The sequence below is a fragment of the Tamandua tetradactyla genome, chromosome 9 (genome assembly GCF_023851605.1).
Source record: "Tamandua tetradactyla isolate mTamTet1 chromosome 9, mTamTet1.pri, whole genome shotgun sequence".
Classification (NCBI taxonomy): Eukaryota; Metazoa; Chordata; class Mammalia; order Pilosa; family Myrmecophagidae; genus Tamandua; species Tamandua tetradactyla.
The window spans coordinates 114,956,246-114,973,740 of NC_135335.1; the positions used below are offsets into that span (position 1 = coordinate 114,956,246).

At 38.4% G+C, this 17,495-nt stretch overlaps 1 protein-coding gene across 25 annotated transcripts in view; it reads left to right on the forward strand.

Moving 5' to 3' along the window:
- MAST4 (microtubule associated serine/threonine kinase family member 4) overlaps positions 1-17,495 on the forward strand; it is a 632,749-nt gene that overhangs the window by 347,448 nt on the left and 267,806 nt on the right. For 21 of the 25 annotated variants that reach the window (XR_013158026.1, XM_077117360.1, XM_077117394.1 and 18 more), the window contains one exon: positions 3,284-3,319. The exons of the other annotated variants lie outside the window; for them this stretch is intronic. Coding sequence is in view for 20 of the 21 variants with exons in the window: in XM_077117360.1 (XP_076973475.1) it covers positions 3,284-3,319 (36 nt within the window). In the remaining variant the exon portion in view is untranslated. The remainder of the gene's footprint in view (positions 1-3,283; positions 3,320-17,495) is intronic. 25 annotated transcript variants of the gene reach the window in all.

Sequence of the window (17,495 nt, forward strand, 5' to 3'; positions counted from 1 at the left end):
GTATGAATTGAGATCCATGTTTTTGTATATAGTTATTTAATTGCTCCACTATCGTTTGTTGAACAGACTATCCCTTCTCTGTTAAATTGCCTTTGCACCTTTGTTGAAATCAGTTGTCCATGTATGAATCTATTTCCGGACTTTCTGTTTTGTTCTGTTGATCTGTTTGTCTGTCCTTTCACCAATACTGCACTGTCTTGGTTACTCCAGCTTTATAATAATTCTTGAGCTTAGATAGTATTCTAGTTTGCTAGATGCTGGAATGTGATATACCCGAAATGGAATGGCTTTTAACAGGGGGAATTTATTAAGTTATAAGTATACAGTCCTAAGGCCATGAAATTGTCCCATTTAAAGCAAGTCTAAAAAATATCCAAATTAAAGTACCAAAAAGAGGTTACTTTCATTCAAGAAAGGCCAATGAAGTTCAGGGTTTCTCTCTCAACTGGAAAAGCAAATGGTGAACTTGGTTACATCTGCTAGCTTTCTCTCCTGGCCTCTTGTTTCATGAAGCTCCCCTGGGGGCATTTTCCTTCTTCATCTCAAAAGGTCTTTGGCTGTGCAGGCTCTGTCCTGGCTCTAAAAGGGACTCTCTCCAAAATGTTTCCTTTTTTAGAGGATTCCAGTAGCATAATCAAGACCCACCTGGAATGGGTGGAGTCACAGCTCCATGGAACCCATCTAATCCAAAGGTACCACTTTCTGGTGGGTCACATCTCCATGGGAACAATCAAAATGCTTCCAGCCAGCAATATTGAATAGGATTAAAGGACATGGCTTTTCTGGGGTCCACTACAGATTCAAACCAGCACAGATAGTGTAAGTCTCCCAATTTGGTTCTTATTTTTCCGAAGTTGTTTTGGCTATTCTAGGTCCTTTGTACTCCTATATTAACTTTAGAATCCGTTTGTCAGTTTCTACAAAAAAAAAAGAGAAACCTTTTGTGATTTTATTAGAATTGTGTTGATTCTGTAGATCAGTTTAGATTGCTGTTGAGAGTTTCCCAGTGATTTTAATGAAACCCCCAGATTTGGGGGTGATTATGGTGATGATGTGCGAGTTGACATCAGTGAGGAGACTGGGATGAATTGGCCCAGCCTGTGGAGACTGAGCTAAGCCATGAGTGACCAAAAGTGAGCAAATGTGTTGTCAGGAATTCTCCTCAGAGAAGCCCGAGGGCAACGGTGGGCTGAGTTGCTCTTGGAGCAGCTTTGGGAGTGATTTCAACCGAGGGCAGAGGATCCAGCCCCATTTCTTCAGGAAATAAGGACTATATGGAGCCTGAGCAGATGAGGTTCTGGGGCCAGAGGAGAGGGCTGTGAGGTCTGGAAAGATTGTGATGCAGAGGGCATGTGGAAGGTGCTGTCCTTCCTTAATGAATACTGGAATGAAGAGTCCTATAAGACAATGAAGGTCAGTTGTGCTTTTGAACTGATTGATGATCTGCAGCAGTGGTTCCCAGTCAGGGAAATTTTGTCCCCACAAGGGGACATTTGACAATGTCTCGAGACATTTTTGGTTGTCATGATTAGGAAAGGAATGCTTCTAGCATCCGGTGTGTTGAGGCCGTGGATGCAGCTAAACATCTTGATATGCTCAGGACAGCCCCCAGCAACAAAGAAGTGTCTTCCCCAGGATGCCAGATGTCTTACCCAGATTGAGAAACAATTGTGTAGACAAGGAGGACCAAAAAGAAGGTGAAATTTGGAAACTGACAGTTACTCTGAGATCTCATGCATGTGTGCCTTAAGAAATACTCTATTGTGTGGGGACTGTGGAAAGTTATTCTAGATGATCAGAAATTAGTCTGTGGGAATCTTTGAGGATGTTTCTGGGAAGGTGCCTAAAAATGTTATCAAATGGTGCTAGTTTAATAAAAATATAGATTGACTACCAATAAATGGAAAAAATTTGAACATTTAAGTTAATTCACTTAAAAGGATGATTTTATTTGTCAATTTAAAATAAAGAAATTTTCCCAGCTCAGATAACTGGTGAAATTGTGTTGAAAACATAAAGAAATTTTATGCCCACATAACTAAAATTCCAGACTTCATTCAGGGCTTGATCCAAGATTCAGTGTTCTCACCCCGACTCAGCTCCTCTGCTAGCCTGCTTCTGGCTCCCTTCTAGTGGGTCCAAGATCACTGCAAGCAGTTCCCAGACTTACTTTTCTTTTCCTTCTTTGCCCTCCTGAGGAGGGGATCTCCTCCTACCGTGATGGCTTTCTCTTTGATGGGGCCACCTTAAATTATGTGTCCACCCATGAGGATGGTCATGTGTTTTAACTTAGATCTCTGCTATCCAAAATAGTAGCCATTAACCTCATGTATTTATTAATCCTGTCTGAATTGAGATACCAAAAGAGAATTTGAAATCTCTCAATGATTTTTATGTTAATCACATGTTGAATGAGATTTTGGATATATTGGGATAGGTGAAATTACGAAAGTTAATGTGTCTACTAGAAAATTTAAAAATACATAAATGGTTCACATTGTATTTCTGTTGGACAGCCCTGGCTTAGACCTCACAGGAATCCTTGGAAATGGGGTTGGGAGGCAGCGCCTCCTAAACCGAAAGACTGATGCACGTATTGAGGGAAGAGATGGAATGGATACTGGGGAGGCAAACAAAAGTAAAAACCTTATGCTGAGACTGAGATAAGCAAAGAAGGAATGTTTGTTCATTTGTTACTACTTTACTAAAGATGAATATTTGAAAGCACTACAGCTCTACTGCCACTAATAAAAGCTAAAAGATTTTTAAGTATATTTTTTGAAAATTATAAAATTAATGCGGTGCTCACAGTAACCAGTAAAATAGTGCAAAGTTATACAAAAACTGAATAACCTCCAACCCCTCCAATTCCTGCCTCCACTCACAGCCCTAGGAAGCCATTGTCAAACTGGTGAACCATTGTCAGACTGATGTGCATTCTTCCATTCCATATTTCATGTGTAAAACTGCGTTTGCATGCATTGTTCTGTTGCAGTTGTTGTGTTGCTTGTGTTAACAAGAATGGGATTCTAGTGTTCACTCTTCAGTTTGTTTTCCTCACCTTATCACTATTCTAGATCGATAAATATAGACTTAACCCATTCTTTTAAAAAATTATATACATTATATATATTATAGATATGCCACATTTCATTTAGTCATTTCCCCATTGATAGTCATTGATGTAAAATTTCCCAACCTCCCTCCCTCCCCCCAAGAGTAATACTGCAATAAACATCTTTGTGCCTATATCCTTACATACTGGTCCTTTTTTTCCCTATAGGATAGATTCCCAGAAGTGGAATTGCTTGGTCAAACGGTATGTGCATTTTTAAATTTAATAGATATTGCTACATTAATTTCCCCAAAGGAAAAGCAAATCACCTTCACACCTACAATGTATAAGAGTGCCCATTTGGTACATTCTCACCAGCATTGGATGCTTCTGCTCTTTTTTTTAGTTTTTGCCAGTATTGCTGTGATCATTACTCTAATTTGCATTTCCTTTACTACTGTTGATGTTGAATATATTTTCACAAGAGAATTACCCATTTGAATTTCTCTTTTTCTCATTTCATGTTCATTTTCCACCATTCACTTTTCTATTTGGTAGTGTTTTCCTTTTTCAATTTTTAGGAGCTCTTGTGTATTACCAATATTCATCCTTTGTTTCATGTGTGCAAATGTATCTTCACAAATTTCGTCTCTGTTTAGGATGCCTTTTGTTCAAGGAAAATTGCTAATGCTAAGTATTATGCAGTCAAATATGCTTGTCTTTTTCTTTATTGCTTCTGAGTTATCTGTTTTCCTCAAGGTGGTATCTCCCATGCCAAGGCCATTCAAATTTTCTCCCCCATTTTTTTAACATTGAAATCCAATTCCATTTTTAAGTTTTGTGCATGTTGTGAGGTAGGATTTTATCTTTCTTTTTTTTTTCCTAGATGGATAACTGGTTACTTAAGTTCTAGTTATTACAAGAGCATTTATTTTCCATGGGATTGGAAAGTGACCCTTGTCAAATATAAAGATGCCATATATATTTGGATCTATTTCTGGACTCTCTGTTCTGATCCCTATCTGTCTGTTTCTGTGCCAACATCATTCTGTTTTGAATGCAGTCCCTTTCTAGTGAGTTGTACGATCTGGTAAGTTCTCCTTCACTAGCCTTTTGTTCCCCATACATATTCATAACTGTTTTTATCCATTTATTTTTACATATTCTGGTTAAATTAAATTTAAAAAGTTAAAATTGGGAGAGTGCTACTGTAAGTGTTTTTTGTTTCTTTTTTTATGGGCAGGCACCAGGAATCGAACCCAGTTCTCTGGCATGGCAGACCTTAAGTGTTTTTAATAGATGGCAATATAATATTATAGTAAATGGAACCTAATAATTAACATTTCTCAATACAGGATCTCTTTACCTGATACTGCTAGTTGGAAAAATAAATAATGGCATATTAAGGATTATTTCTATTGTGGATTTCAATTTTTTAAATGAGATTTTATTTTTATCTCTGTGTTAATTGTACAATTACCACAAGATCCAAAAACTGGGACACAGATATAACATTATTTACCTTAGAAAGATCTGTTTATTGCAGTAAAGTGATTAAAGCTTTTAGTGACTATAATTTTATAAATAACTTGCATTTATTGTTATATACCAAAATATAAAGTGTACCCATTCCTGAATTGGTGGAGAGATATACAAATGCAATGATGTGCACAAAAACTACAACTGAAATGCATAATAAAGTATGTATGTTGGGATCTTTTAATGATTTGGTTCTTTTTAAACTTATGCAATATTGAATTTTACGTGGATTTATAGAAATTGTCCCATTTGAAACTTGGGTGACGTTGTCTAATATTTAATATATTTTCTGACAGTTCTTAATTTGTAATCTAATATTAGTATAATATTATTTTAATTGTATTCCCTGACATCTTAATTGCTTTTTGGAAATCTTACCTGGTTAAATGGTGAAGTAATAAAATATTTGCATTTTTCTAAAGGCCTTCGAAAAATCGAAGCTCAACACAAGCTCCCTGGAGTTTAAAAAATAATAATACTGATTTATAAATAAACACATACATAAATTGACCCAAAGACTGCATTTTGTTTATGGAAGTAAGAGGGATATCCCCATGTAAGGTGTACTTGTGTTTACCTGGATAAGGGAAAGAAAACATTTTGTTCTAAGCTAAGTAATAGTGAAGTAATGAATGTGTTGTGATTATTGTTGAATGATGTACTTGGATAAAATGCAATTACGCTTTAAAATGAAGATTCCTAAGACTTTTAGTAGTATTATAATTCAAACAAATGGGTTGTATGGCATTTTTGCATGGTATATAAATGTTAAAAGAGTAGTTTAAAAAAAGAGAGGGAAATTAATTTAAATCATTCCCATGAAGATCAAAAGAAGGACTTGCTAAAGTTAGAGTTAAACTGAAATCTTCATTATTAACTCATAATCTTTTTTAAATTGAAGCCAAATATGGTTTTCCTGCTCAGTTATATGAAACCCTTGGATGTTTCACATTTGTTCTCTAATGTCACTTTCCACTAAAAGGAGTCAGGATTTTTTATTTGGAACATATCTGAATGGCATGATTGGAATAGGGAAAATTGCGTTGGTTTGAAAACAGTTTTTTACTAAAGAGCACAGATGCTTTCAGCAATGCAGGGAGGGTGTGCCATCAAGGACAGATGAACCAAATTGAAAGGACTTCTGCTGGACAGCAGAATATTTACATGACAAAAAGGAAATGGTAATGGTAAGTGATTAGAACACTTATAAGTGATTATAAGTTGAGCCAAACAAAAGCCAAGAGTGAATCATGATATACACAAAGGTGACCATATAAACTAAAAAAAAAGTCATATCATGTTTCCAGTGTTTCCAGATAAGGTATATTCCAATCAACCCAAATTGTATGTTCTGCTCTCAAGTTTTAATCATCCTCAGAAATGACACAACTAATAAACATAAATGTAAGAAGATATATTTAGCCTGTATTTTAAATGTTTGTGAATATAAATTCTATATGGTTAATCTTGAAGTAAAATTATTTTAAATTAGATGTTGGTTATCCTGGAAACTTAAAACCACAGTTAAGACCAATAAAAATATCAGATATATACAATGGATGAAAAACAAAACAGCAGTCATCATAAGATCAGCAAAGAATATTTCTTATATAATACTGTCAGATATTTAAGCCTTTAAATTGCTCCAGAGCTGCCTAATCCCTAAAGATTTGGAGTCTCGGAGGATAGAATTGTATAGATTAGGACAGAGAATCTCTCTATTTTTATAAAATAAACAAAAACAACCACCTCTGACCACAGTCAGAGGTTGAATTGACTGTAGCAGCCTAAAGGCAAAACTGTGGTTGTGGGGTTTATTATTCTTGAGGTGAGAAAATCTGAGTTGCTGCGGCCTGACCAAGATATTCAAAAAGCCACTTATGGCCAGAGGGCTTGATGTGATAAATTGGGAACTAGATCAGCACTCAAGTAATTAAAATCATGTCCACAGGACTTAACAATGGGATGGGGTGGGGGTGGAGGCCAAAATGGCAACACTGGGCGAAAAGTATCATATGTATTGATTTAAATGAATGAACTAAGGTTGTGTTACAGGCCTTCCAAGGCCACCATGTGAACAAGTGATGGCATTACCATGTAACCAAAAAATGACACCTCCAAAAACATTTCCAGGTGTTTTGTTCAAAGCAATTTTCTATTGGGCTGTGATAGTGAAGGTCATGTCTCAACTCGGATAGGTTATGGTACCCAGTTGTTTGGTCAAGCAGGCACTGGGCTGGTTGTTACTCTAAAGGTATTTCGTGGATTAAATCATCAGTTGACTGCATCTCTGGCTGATTCCATCTACAATCCACAAAGGAGACCACCTTCAACAGTGAGAGACATCTCATCCAATGAGTTGAAAGGCCTTAAAGGAATAACTGATGATTTCAGCATTCAGAAAGAACTTCTATTTCTATTTCAGCTAGTCAGCTTCTCCAGGGGAAGTGAATGAAACAGGAGTCCACTTTATAGCAAGTGAAGTCCAGGAATGGGCACATGCAACTCAGTCTTACCATGTTCCGCCATCTTTAAGCAGCTGGATTAACAGACAGCTAGAATGTCTTCAAAAGGCCATTCTAGCTGTCTGTTAATCCAGCTGCTTAAAGATGGCGGAATATGGACTCCTTGATCAGAAGCAAAGCTATGTGGATTAACATGATGGTAGGTAAGGCATTCTGTAAGCTCTGTAGTTTTGTGAGAGCATTGTTGTGCAGGAAAGGCAAATCCGTATCTGAAGTATGTATCTATTCCAGTAAGAACAAATTGCTGCCACTTCCATGATGGAAGTGGTCCAGTGTAATCAATCTGCCACCAGGTAGCAGGCTGATCACCTTGGAGAATAGTGTTCTATTGGGGCCTGAGTGTTGGTTTCTGCTAGTAGCAGATTGGGCACTCAGCAGTAGCTATAGCCAGGTCGGCCTGGATAAGTGGAAATTCATGTTGCTGAGCCGAGGCATCGCCTCCCTGTCTACCACCATGACCACTTTGTTCATGAGCCCATTCGGCAGTGACAAGAATGGCTTGGGAAAGAGGATGACCAGTATGCGCAGAACAGGTCATTCTATCCTCTTGATTATTAAAATCTCCTTCTGCCGATGTTACATTCTGATGACCATTCGCATGGCACGTGAGTATCTTCATGGAGTTCACCCTCAGAAGGAACTTTCCTTATAACTCTCTCCCATACCTCTTAGTCACCAATTCTCTGGTCATTTCCTTCCCAATCCCTGACCAGACAGCCAAACGATTTGTCACAGACCATGAATCAGTGAGTAAATGCATCCCCAACCATTTCTCCTTCCAGGCAAAATGAACAACCAGGTGCTTGCTCAAAGTTCTGCCACCTGTGAGGATTTCCCTTCACCCTGTCCACCTTTGGGTGGTACCTGTATATCATGCAGAACTATCTGTAAACCAGGTTCAAGTTTTCTCTTCCACAGTGACCTGATCATAGGGAACTCCAAGAGGCTGTTGCTACAAGCTGAGAAATTTTGGCCACTTCCTTGTGTGATTTACTTGGGCCTTTAGGGCTTAATCAAGCCTGGCCTTGTATATACCACTTCCGTTTGATGATGGAGTGTGCTGTGTATGCTTGACTTTATGGTTGGTAGGACAGACAATACCCAGTTCATGGTGGGCAACTCAGGTCTTAGAGTAATTTTATGGCCCATGGTTAAGCGTTCAGTCTCTGCTAAGCCCAGTAACAAACCAGGAGCGCTTTCTCAAAAGGAGAATAGTTATCTACAGAGAATGACAGGGCATTGCTCCAAAATCCTAAGGGTCTACACAGTGATTATCCCTTAGGGAAATACCAGAGGCACCAAACAGCATCTCTGGTTGCCACTGGCACTTCCACACCGTTGGATCTGCTGGAACATGTGGTCCAAGTGGCAGAGCAGCGTGCATGGCACTTGGAACTGTTACAGTTCTAGTCCATTTCTAGTCCCCTCCCCATCAAAACTAGCAACAATTTGGGTCACTCAGTAAATTCTTTTAGAGTTTAGCGCCAATTTGGGTCACTCAGTAAATTCTTTTAGAGTTTAGCACACCTCTTTAGGGGCCACACTTTGGGGCCTGTTGAAATTTTAATCTAGTTATAGCTCTAGAAGTAAAGAAAGATGATGTGGGTTGGTTGTGAGAGGAATTAGCAGTTTTGCAGGCCGACTACACCAGGGCATTCCATTATAATTTCATCTGGTGAAGCAGGGTTACTTTCTTCCGACAGAAGTGTGAGGGCTGTTTCCTCAGGTTATCAGGCAGTTATGAAGCACAGAAATGTAATCTCTTCAGGTGGAGATGGGGTAACTGTTTCCTCAGTGCAGGCCATTACAGAGAAGACTCAGCAAAATCTAGGGTTTCAGTGACCCCACCATCATCATCAGCCCATATGTCCCCGTTCCAATTTGCAGGATCCCATTCCTTCTTAATCAGTGGTGCCTCTTACAGCAGACACCCTGCAAAATCGGAAGTTTAGTTACATTGCAGTTCAACCACTTGCACAGAAATCTCAAGTCTGTGGCTACAAGAAACAATGAATTTCTTTCAGGGCACACATAGAAACTTTCATATGGCGTTTGAAATGAGAATTTAAAGCCTTGAGCTTCTCCCTTGCTTTAACAACTGTATCCAGCATAATTAGGAACAATTATATATTTTAACTGCACAAAACTCATAATAAGGTATCAAATACACTCTCACCTATACATAGCTTTGCCTCTTATAAGCATTTGCGTATCAGCATCCAGTGGTGATAATTTGCATATCTCTATGCCTACTGCCATCTGGGGCACTTGATGTAGTGTCATTAGTGATTATTAATCAAATGAGACTCAAGAACCAATTTCAAAACCCCCAGAACCAGCTCAGAAATCTCAGCCTTAAGATTCTGTTTCTCAAGAACCATTCTTGGTACCAAAATCTGTATTAATCAGTGTTCTTCAGAGAAAGAGAACCAAGAGAATATGTGCGTGTATGTGTGTGTGTGTAAATATTAGAAGATTATAGGAGTTGACTCATGTGACCTTGGGGATTGACGAGTCCACATTTCATAGAGCAGGCTGTAAGATGGAAACTCCAGTGGTTTGATTAATTCTCCCAGAGAAGCTGACTAGCTGAAGAAGAGATGAAAATTCTTCTTTCTGGTTGCTGAAATAATCAGTTCTCCCTTTAATGTCATCAACTGATTGGATGAGACTTCTTTTTTTTTTTTTAACATTTGTTCCCCCTATTATTTATTTTTATTCCATATGTTTTACTCATCTGTCCATGAGGTAGATAAAAGAAGCATCAGACACGAGTTTCACAATCACACAGTCACGTTGTGAAAGCTATATCATTATACAATCATCTTCAAGAAACATGGCTACTGGAACACAGCTCTACATTTTCAGGCAGTTCCCTCCAGCCTCTCTATTACATCTTGACTAACAAGGTGATATCTATTTAATGTGTAAGAATAACCTCCAGGATAACCTCTCAACTCTGTGTGGAATCTCTCAGCCATTGACACTTTATTTTGTCTCATTTCTCTCTTCCCCCTTTTGGTCGAGAAGGTTTTTTCAATCCCTTCATGCTGAGTCTCAGCTCATTCTAGGATTTCTGTCCCACATTGCCAGGAAGGTCCACACCCCTGGGAGTCATGTCCCACATAGACAGGGGGAGGGTGGTGAGTTTGCTTGTTGTGTTGGCTGAAAGAGAGAGGCCACATCTGAGCAACAAAAGAGGTTCTTTTAGGGGGTGATTCTTAGGCCTAATTTTAAGTAGGCTTGACCTATCCTTTTTGGGGTTAAGTTTCATATGAACAAACCCCAAGATCGGGGGCTCGGCCTATACCTTTGGTTGTCCCCACTGCTTGTGAGAATATCAAGAATTCAACTTGGGGAAATTGAATTTTCCCCCTTTCTCACCATTCCCCAAAGGGGACTTTGCAAATACTTTTTTATTCACTGTTCAAATCACTCTGGGATTTATCGGGGCATCACTCTGAACAAACCAACGAAATCTCATGCCCTACTCAAGGTTCCATGTACTTACGGTGTTCAGTTAAGCTGTCTACATAAGTTATATTAGGAAATACGCTAGTCAAAATATAAATTTTGTACCAAATAAGCATTTTTTGCTTTATTCCATACATAAGTTAAAATTTTAAAATATCAGTTGCCATCTATTTTCAACACCCTTTAGTAATGACATTCCTTTGTTATTCCTCATGCAAAAATGTTTTTTAAATTTGTACATTTAGTCACTATCATTATGCACTCTAGGCATTCCTAGATTATACTATCTCAGTCTTTATTGTCTCTCATTCTTTCTGATTTCACTTGTGCTCCCAGCCCTCCTCCCTCTATCATTCTCACATTCAGCTTCATTCAGTGTTTTAACATAATTGTATTACAGTTAGGTAGTATTGTGCTATCCATTTCTGAATTTTTACAATCAGTCTGAATGAGACTTCTGTTACCCTGAGGGCAATTGTTGGCTGTGGATGAAATTAGTCTTCAATGCATTCAACTGACTAAATCCCCAGATATCCTGCCACTAACAGTAAGAGGTCAGTGCTGACTTGGCAAAGCTACTGAGCACATAACCTAATCAAGTTGACACTTGAAATTAGCCATCCTAATTACCTTTTAAAATGACGTTATATTTGGCCCCCAGCTATTAATTCCCACAACATTTTTATACATCTTAACGTTTAAATGTCAATCCTCTATGAGTTTTTCTGCTGCCATTTCTCTAACATTCAAATTACAATGTATGAAAAAAACTGCCTGCCAAATAAAGAAAAAACTACCATTGGTACTTAATCCTAATATTGGATCTTCTTATGTAAAGGCCCCACCTTAGTACACTAAGATCTGCGGTTGACAGTAACATTGTAATATTCTTTGGTTAACCATAGCAAAGACACTGTACCAAAAATAGAGGGGTATAAATGGTGTGGGATCTATTTTCTTTGGAAGAAATGACAGTGCTCTCATATTGACAGTAATGATGAATGTGTAACTATGTGTTTATGCCAAGAACCAATGACTGTACACTTAGGATGGACTGTATGATGTGTGAATAAAAATGTGAAAAAAGACCCCACCTTGATATCTCTCAGAAAGAGTAGGAATATTGAAATACAGTGAACAGAGAACTTCAAAAACGAACCTGCCAAAGCAATTGAAAGTAAAGATATTTTAAAAATAATTGCAGTTGTATTCAAAAGTGCAAAAAAAAAAAAAAAGTTAAAGCATGTCTACTTAATGCCGCCCTGGGTTGTGGAACATTTTGTAAGAATGAATAGGGTATTCACAGGAAGCAGGTGGCACCTCAGTGTTCTCCAAATTAGGCCACACATGTCCTCTAACCTTCAGTTTATCTGACCAGATCTCCACTGGATCTGTTAAGGCCCCTTCATTTTCTTCTTCTTAAGTGTCTGGCTGTGGAGCGTGAGATCACATTTGTAGGGACATTGTGATTGAACAAACATTTTCTTTTACATGGTGTTTCAGAAGAATCCTTTTATCTTCTGGATGGCCAGGCTCCTTGGATATCTGAATAATGAAGAATCTGAGCTAGCGGAGCCATTTCTGCACCAGAACCCTGGGAGTTTAACAAACTTTGAAGTGGATTGCTCCCTATGGTGAAGCTACCACAATGAAAAGTGGGGTCTTTCATAGTCCTTGCATTGATGTCTACAAAGCCAGATGGCTTTGGAAAGGGAGCCCCAAAGCAGTAAAACTGATTAAAAGAAATGCCAGGTAGATGAAGGCTCTCATACCCAGTGTGAGCTTGGCAGAAAGAATTGTTCTCTTAGGGTGTATTAATGTTGGGGAATCTCACTCTCCCATCTCCAGAGGTCAGCCAAAGACAATTGAGACAGATGTTGGAAGCAGGAGCCTTCAAAATGAAGGCTGAAAAAATAACTCTAGCCAACCACTATAAGTAAACTGCTTCAAAAAAGTAGTTGAACTGGCCAGTGAGGGAAGTGCTTTGAGGGTTGTAGATACTTTCTGAAGTTGTGGCTTACATGCTTCAAGTTTTCTTCTCCTGTTTGGCTTCTTTTAATTGTGTTGCTAGAAATGCATCGTCTTTAAACCTCGAAGCTTCCATTTTCTTATGCAGAAGGGCAATTCTAACTCACACCTCTTTTCCTCTATACGTGACTTGTATTGTGCATGCTGGAGCTCCTTCTTTTTTGTTGCTGGCTTAGAATTCATTGTGTGTGTGTAACCCTTTACACTGACCTTAACCTGAGAACACAGTCATATATTTCAAAGTTGCTTAGGGAGGTACTGATGAAACTTGGCCTTGCAGGTAGAAGGATTCATAGATGTGACAAACAGTCCTTAGGCTTCATAACCTATCAATAGGTTATTGGGAAATGGGTTTGGGAACAAATTGAAAGAAAGCTCTTCTTGGGATGAGCTTTAAAAATCTGTCATAAAAGAGTTAGCTGGCCCTGGGTTCAGTTGCTTTTCCATAATGGGAAAATCTTTAATCTTGCCCTGCGTGACATACCTTGGGGTTTAAAAAGCAAACTCCCTCACTCTTCCAGTTTTTCCCCATTGCCACCTCCTCTCCCTGGCTCATCAGATTTGGTGCTGATTTGCTTGCAGAGTAAAGGTGGCAAAGGATTGTGGCGTGTGTGTTCTGTTGAAATAGCTAATTTCAGAAGAGTTTGTACATTTTGACCTCTGTGAACTTCTATGGATCGTTTCAAAGAGGGAAGTAATTCAAATCTGGAGGCATTTCCAAGAACGTTTTAGAGAATGAACTGATGTGTGCATCCCACGAAGGTAGTGTTGTGGTCTACCTTTAGAGTAGAATTTGTAGTAATTGTGTAAGTTAGAGCTAACTGACCTTAGTAGAAAATAATAGTTAAAGTAATAGTTCCAGTTTAATCACATAGATAATAATGTGATAATTGTAGAAAACAGAAATAGGAAAAATAGGTATTCAAATTTACAACCATATCTTACCATTTATTTATTGAAAAAGGAGCTTAAAAAGCTCTTCTATCATTTCAGAAGATGAGATGACATTTTATTATACTGTGAAAATTCTTAAATCATAAAACGTTAATCCCTGAAAATTATTTCCATTGTAGAAAAATAAAATGCAAAGATAAGTAAAATAAATGAAAGTAAAAAATTAAAAGTGGGCCATTGACCCACTGTAATTTCACTGTAATTTCACCATGTACAGACAGCCCACATTTATATTTTAGTCTATTTCTTCCCAGGCTTTTTTCTGAATTCTCGCTAGTTGATGATGATCGATTTTTGGCTTGTGTTCCTTTTCCATCTGAGAAGTACTTTCTGGAATTGACCAGTTATACATGAGTTGAGGGCCTTGTTTGCCCACAAAATTTCCTATATCTTCAAACAGAAATAGTGAGGAGAACAAATTGCCAGTCTATTTCTAAGAGCCATGTACAGTTTTTACGGTACTGAAGCCTTTCCTTCTTTTCACTAATTTGTTTTATGAAATTCCAAATGTTAACATTTTTCCTATAGCTTGTGGCATTATTTGTTGAAGTTCAGGGAAGCTTTTACTTTTTATGTGTACAAAAACACTCTGAACAATACATTCTAATAGGTTCCAAGAATCAACAAAGAGATCCTGTGTTCACTTAGGGAACAGAACAGATTTTCTTTGTCTTGCTTTAACAATTGGGACTTTATAAAGTTTCCCCAGAAACCAGCACTGTAGAATTTCCCAGCCAAGTTTTAATTTGTAGAGTGATTGATTGATCATGGAGGGTTTCCTAAATTTCTCAGGCTTTGTCATGAGTGTGATTTGGTATATTTTGTCCTGCAGGAATGGAGGCTGCCTAGGGACAGGGAATTTTGTTCCCTGCTCTACCTTCAGTGCCTTGAACCATACCTGGCATGTAACAGGTGATCATAAATAATTGTAGATTATTGTTCTGTGTGATTTAAAATTATCACCTCCCTTACTGCTCATCACTTTCATGAACGAATCCATTAATTGGTTAAATAATTAATTGAAATTTTATATTATGTTAGTCAAACTTTGAATAAGAACTTGTTATGCTTCTGCTATAATGGTGGATATTGGCTCCTTCCCGTACAAATTAGCTGTGTAGTGAAATTTCTGTTTTATTTTATCTTTATTTGTGTTTAATGAGAACAGATAAGAGTGATGGAGTAATTGCAGATTAATATTTTTCAGTCCTCTGTCTTCTATATAAAGGAGTGCAATTTAATTTAATATTGTCATAAATTCTATTTTTTCTATCTTGTTTTTAGTTTTCAAAGTTTAAGAGTTTTCACCATGGGTAATGTGCACTTTCAGTTACTAATCTGAATGGAGTAGTGCCATAAATAGGTACCTATGCAAAGTTTCTTTCCCATTGGCCCAGCTTGAATTCCTTATGTTTTATTGGGTGGTAGCATAGGTGGAAAAAAAAAGATATTAGCTGATGATATTAAATCAAGCTATTTTCAGTTACTTCTTCTATGGCTTAAGTATGTTGGTCTGATCAGCTATTTATTCTTATGCTAGATGAGGGAAAGAAAGGAAACAGTTAGAAAAACAAGAAAATATATATATATATAAATGATGTGACTGTGCCAAGGAGCAGATAATTTTGGGGTGGGCAGTCTTTAAAGTAAAAATAGAAAGGTGTGTGTGTGAATAATAAACACCAAAAGGAAGAAACGATCCACGTAGAATTGAGTCACCTTTTCATATTTTTTGTTTGCTTTATTTTCCTAGATACTAAAAAAATGCTATATATATTAGGATCCTCTAGAGAAGCAGAAGCAGTAGGAGATACCTGTAAGTATGAGATTTATGAAAGTGTCTCATGCTACCTTGGGGATGCAAGAGTCCAGAGTCTGTAGGGCAGGCCACAAGGCTGGCAGCTCTGATGAGAGTCCTCAGCAGATTCCACAGGATAGGCAGGCTGCTTGAAGAAAGAATGAAAATTCTCTCTTCCCCCTTGAAAGTCTCCAACTGATTGGATTACATCCAACTGATTGGATTCTCTCCTTGCAGAAGGCATACCCTTAGTTGGCCATAGATGTAATCAACCACAGATGTAGTCAACTGACCAATGATTTAATAAACCAGCCTCTGGTGTATTAACCAGACATGAAATATCCTTGCAGTAACAGTTAGGCCACTAGTTGCCTGACCAGACAACGGGTACCCTTACCTGGCCAAGTTGACACCTGAGCTTAACCATCACAGTCTAACCCTTGTCAACTTGGCAGCTATACACATCAACTTAAACCATACTGAATCTTTAAATAGAACCAGTAACAGACTTATGTCTTTCCTAACAATACTTAACTGCCTTCTTACAACTGGAAACACACTGTATCTGTCCCAAATAGGTGCAAGTCCTTAGATAACATTCATTCTTAAACTTGATATCCTATAACTTAAATACTATAACATGAAAAATACAACTTATGTCATATGATAAGAAAATAAGATATTTGCTTTATTTGCAAATACAAACATATTCATAACAAAACAAGGAGGAAATATTCATACATCACAGTCCTTGTTTCTATAACTGGTTATATGGTCATAGTTCATATTGATCACTACCTACTTCCTCTACCCATTCCATGTTCCCTTTACCCTCAGCAAGCACTTTAGCTGGCCATGGTTCTTTGCTTGGTGGGGTGACCCAAACCTTCATTCCTGATGTTTCTGGGCCATTGGTAGTCCTTGCATGGATTGGGTTGCTGCAATTCTCCATTGACTTTAATTCACAGGGCATGGTAGTACTATGTGATGCCCTAGGGGATCTCCTGTATAACAGGAAAACTCTTCTTTACCTCCATTGTAACTGCATTCCTATTTCCCCTTGATAGTCAGGATCACCCATGCAGTACAGTAATCCCCTTCCTTGCCTGTTGCTTCAGAGGTATGAGGAGCCCAAAGTGGCCAGAGAGTCTTAACTTCCATTTCAGTAGAATCTTTATTGTGTCTGCTGGTAGGAGCACTCCTCTTTCTGTAACTAAGACCTATAGACTAGCAGAGCTTAATGTTGCAAAGACAGGAAGCAAAACTTTTTCTAGTGAATCACTAAAGGTGGTAGTGAATGGTGCCACTCCCATTTCCACCCCAGATTCCTGAATGCATGAATCCTGGCTATCGGAGAAACAGCACCATACAGTGGACACTGATTCATATAGCATACACAGCTTCCTGGAGAACATTGCCCAGTCCTGTAAAGTATTACCACCTATTTGGTGCTATAATTGAGTTTTCAAAAGGCCATTCCACCATTCTATCAACCCAGCTGCCTCTGGATGATGGGGAACATGCTAAGATCAGAGAATTCCATGAGCAAGTGCCCATTCTTAAACTTCATTTGCTGAGATGTGGGTTCCTTCATCAGAAGTAATGCTGTGTGGAATACCATGACGTTGGATAAGGTATTCTTTAAGTCCATGGGTGTAGTTTTGGCAGAAGCATGGCATGGAGGGAAGGCAAACCCCTATCTGGAATATGTGTCTATTCCAGCTAAAATAAATCACTGCCTCTTCCATAATGGAAGTGGTCCAATGTAATCAACCTGCCACCAGGTAGCAGGCTGTTCACCTCAGGGGATGGTGACCTATCGCGGACTGAGTGTGGGTCTCTGCTGCTGGCAAATTGGGCACTCAGCAGTAGCCATAGCCAGATCAGCTTTGGTGAATGGAAGTCCATGTTGCTGAGCCAATTCATAACCTCTGTCCCTACCACCATGACCACTTTGTTCATGAGCACACTGGGTAATGACAAGAGTGGCTGGGGAAAGAGGATGGCTTGTATCCACAGAACGGGTCATCTTATCCACTTGATTATTAAAACCTTCCTCTGCTGAAGTCACCCTCTGGTGAGCATTCACATGGTACACAAATATCTTCATATTTTTTGCTCA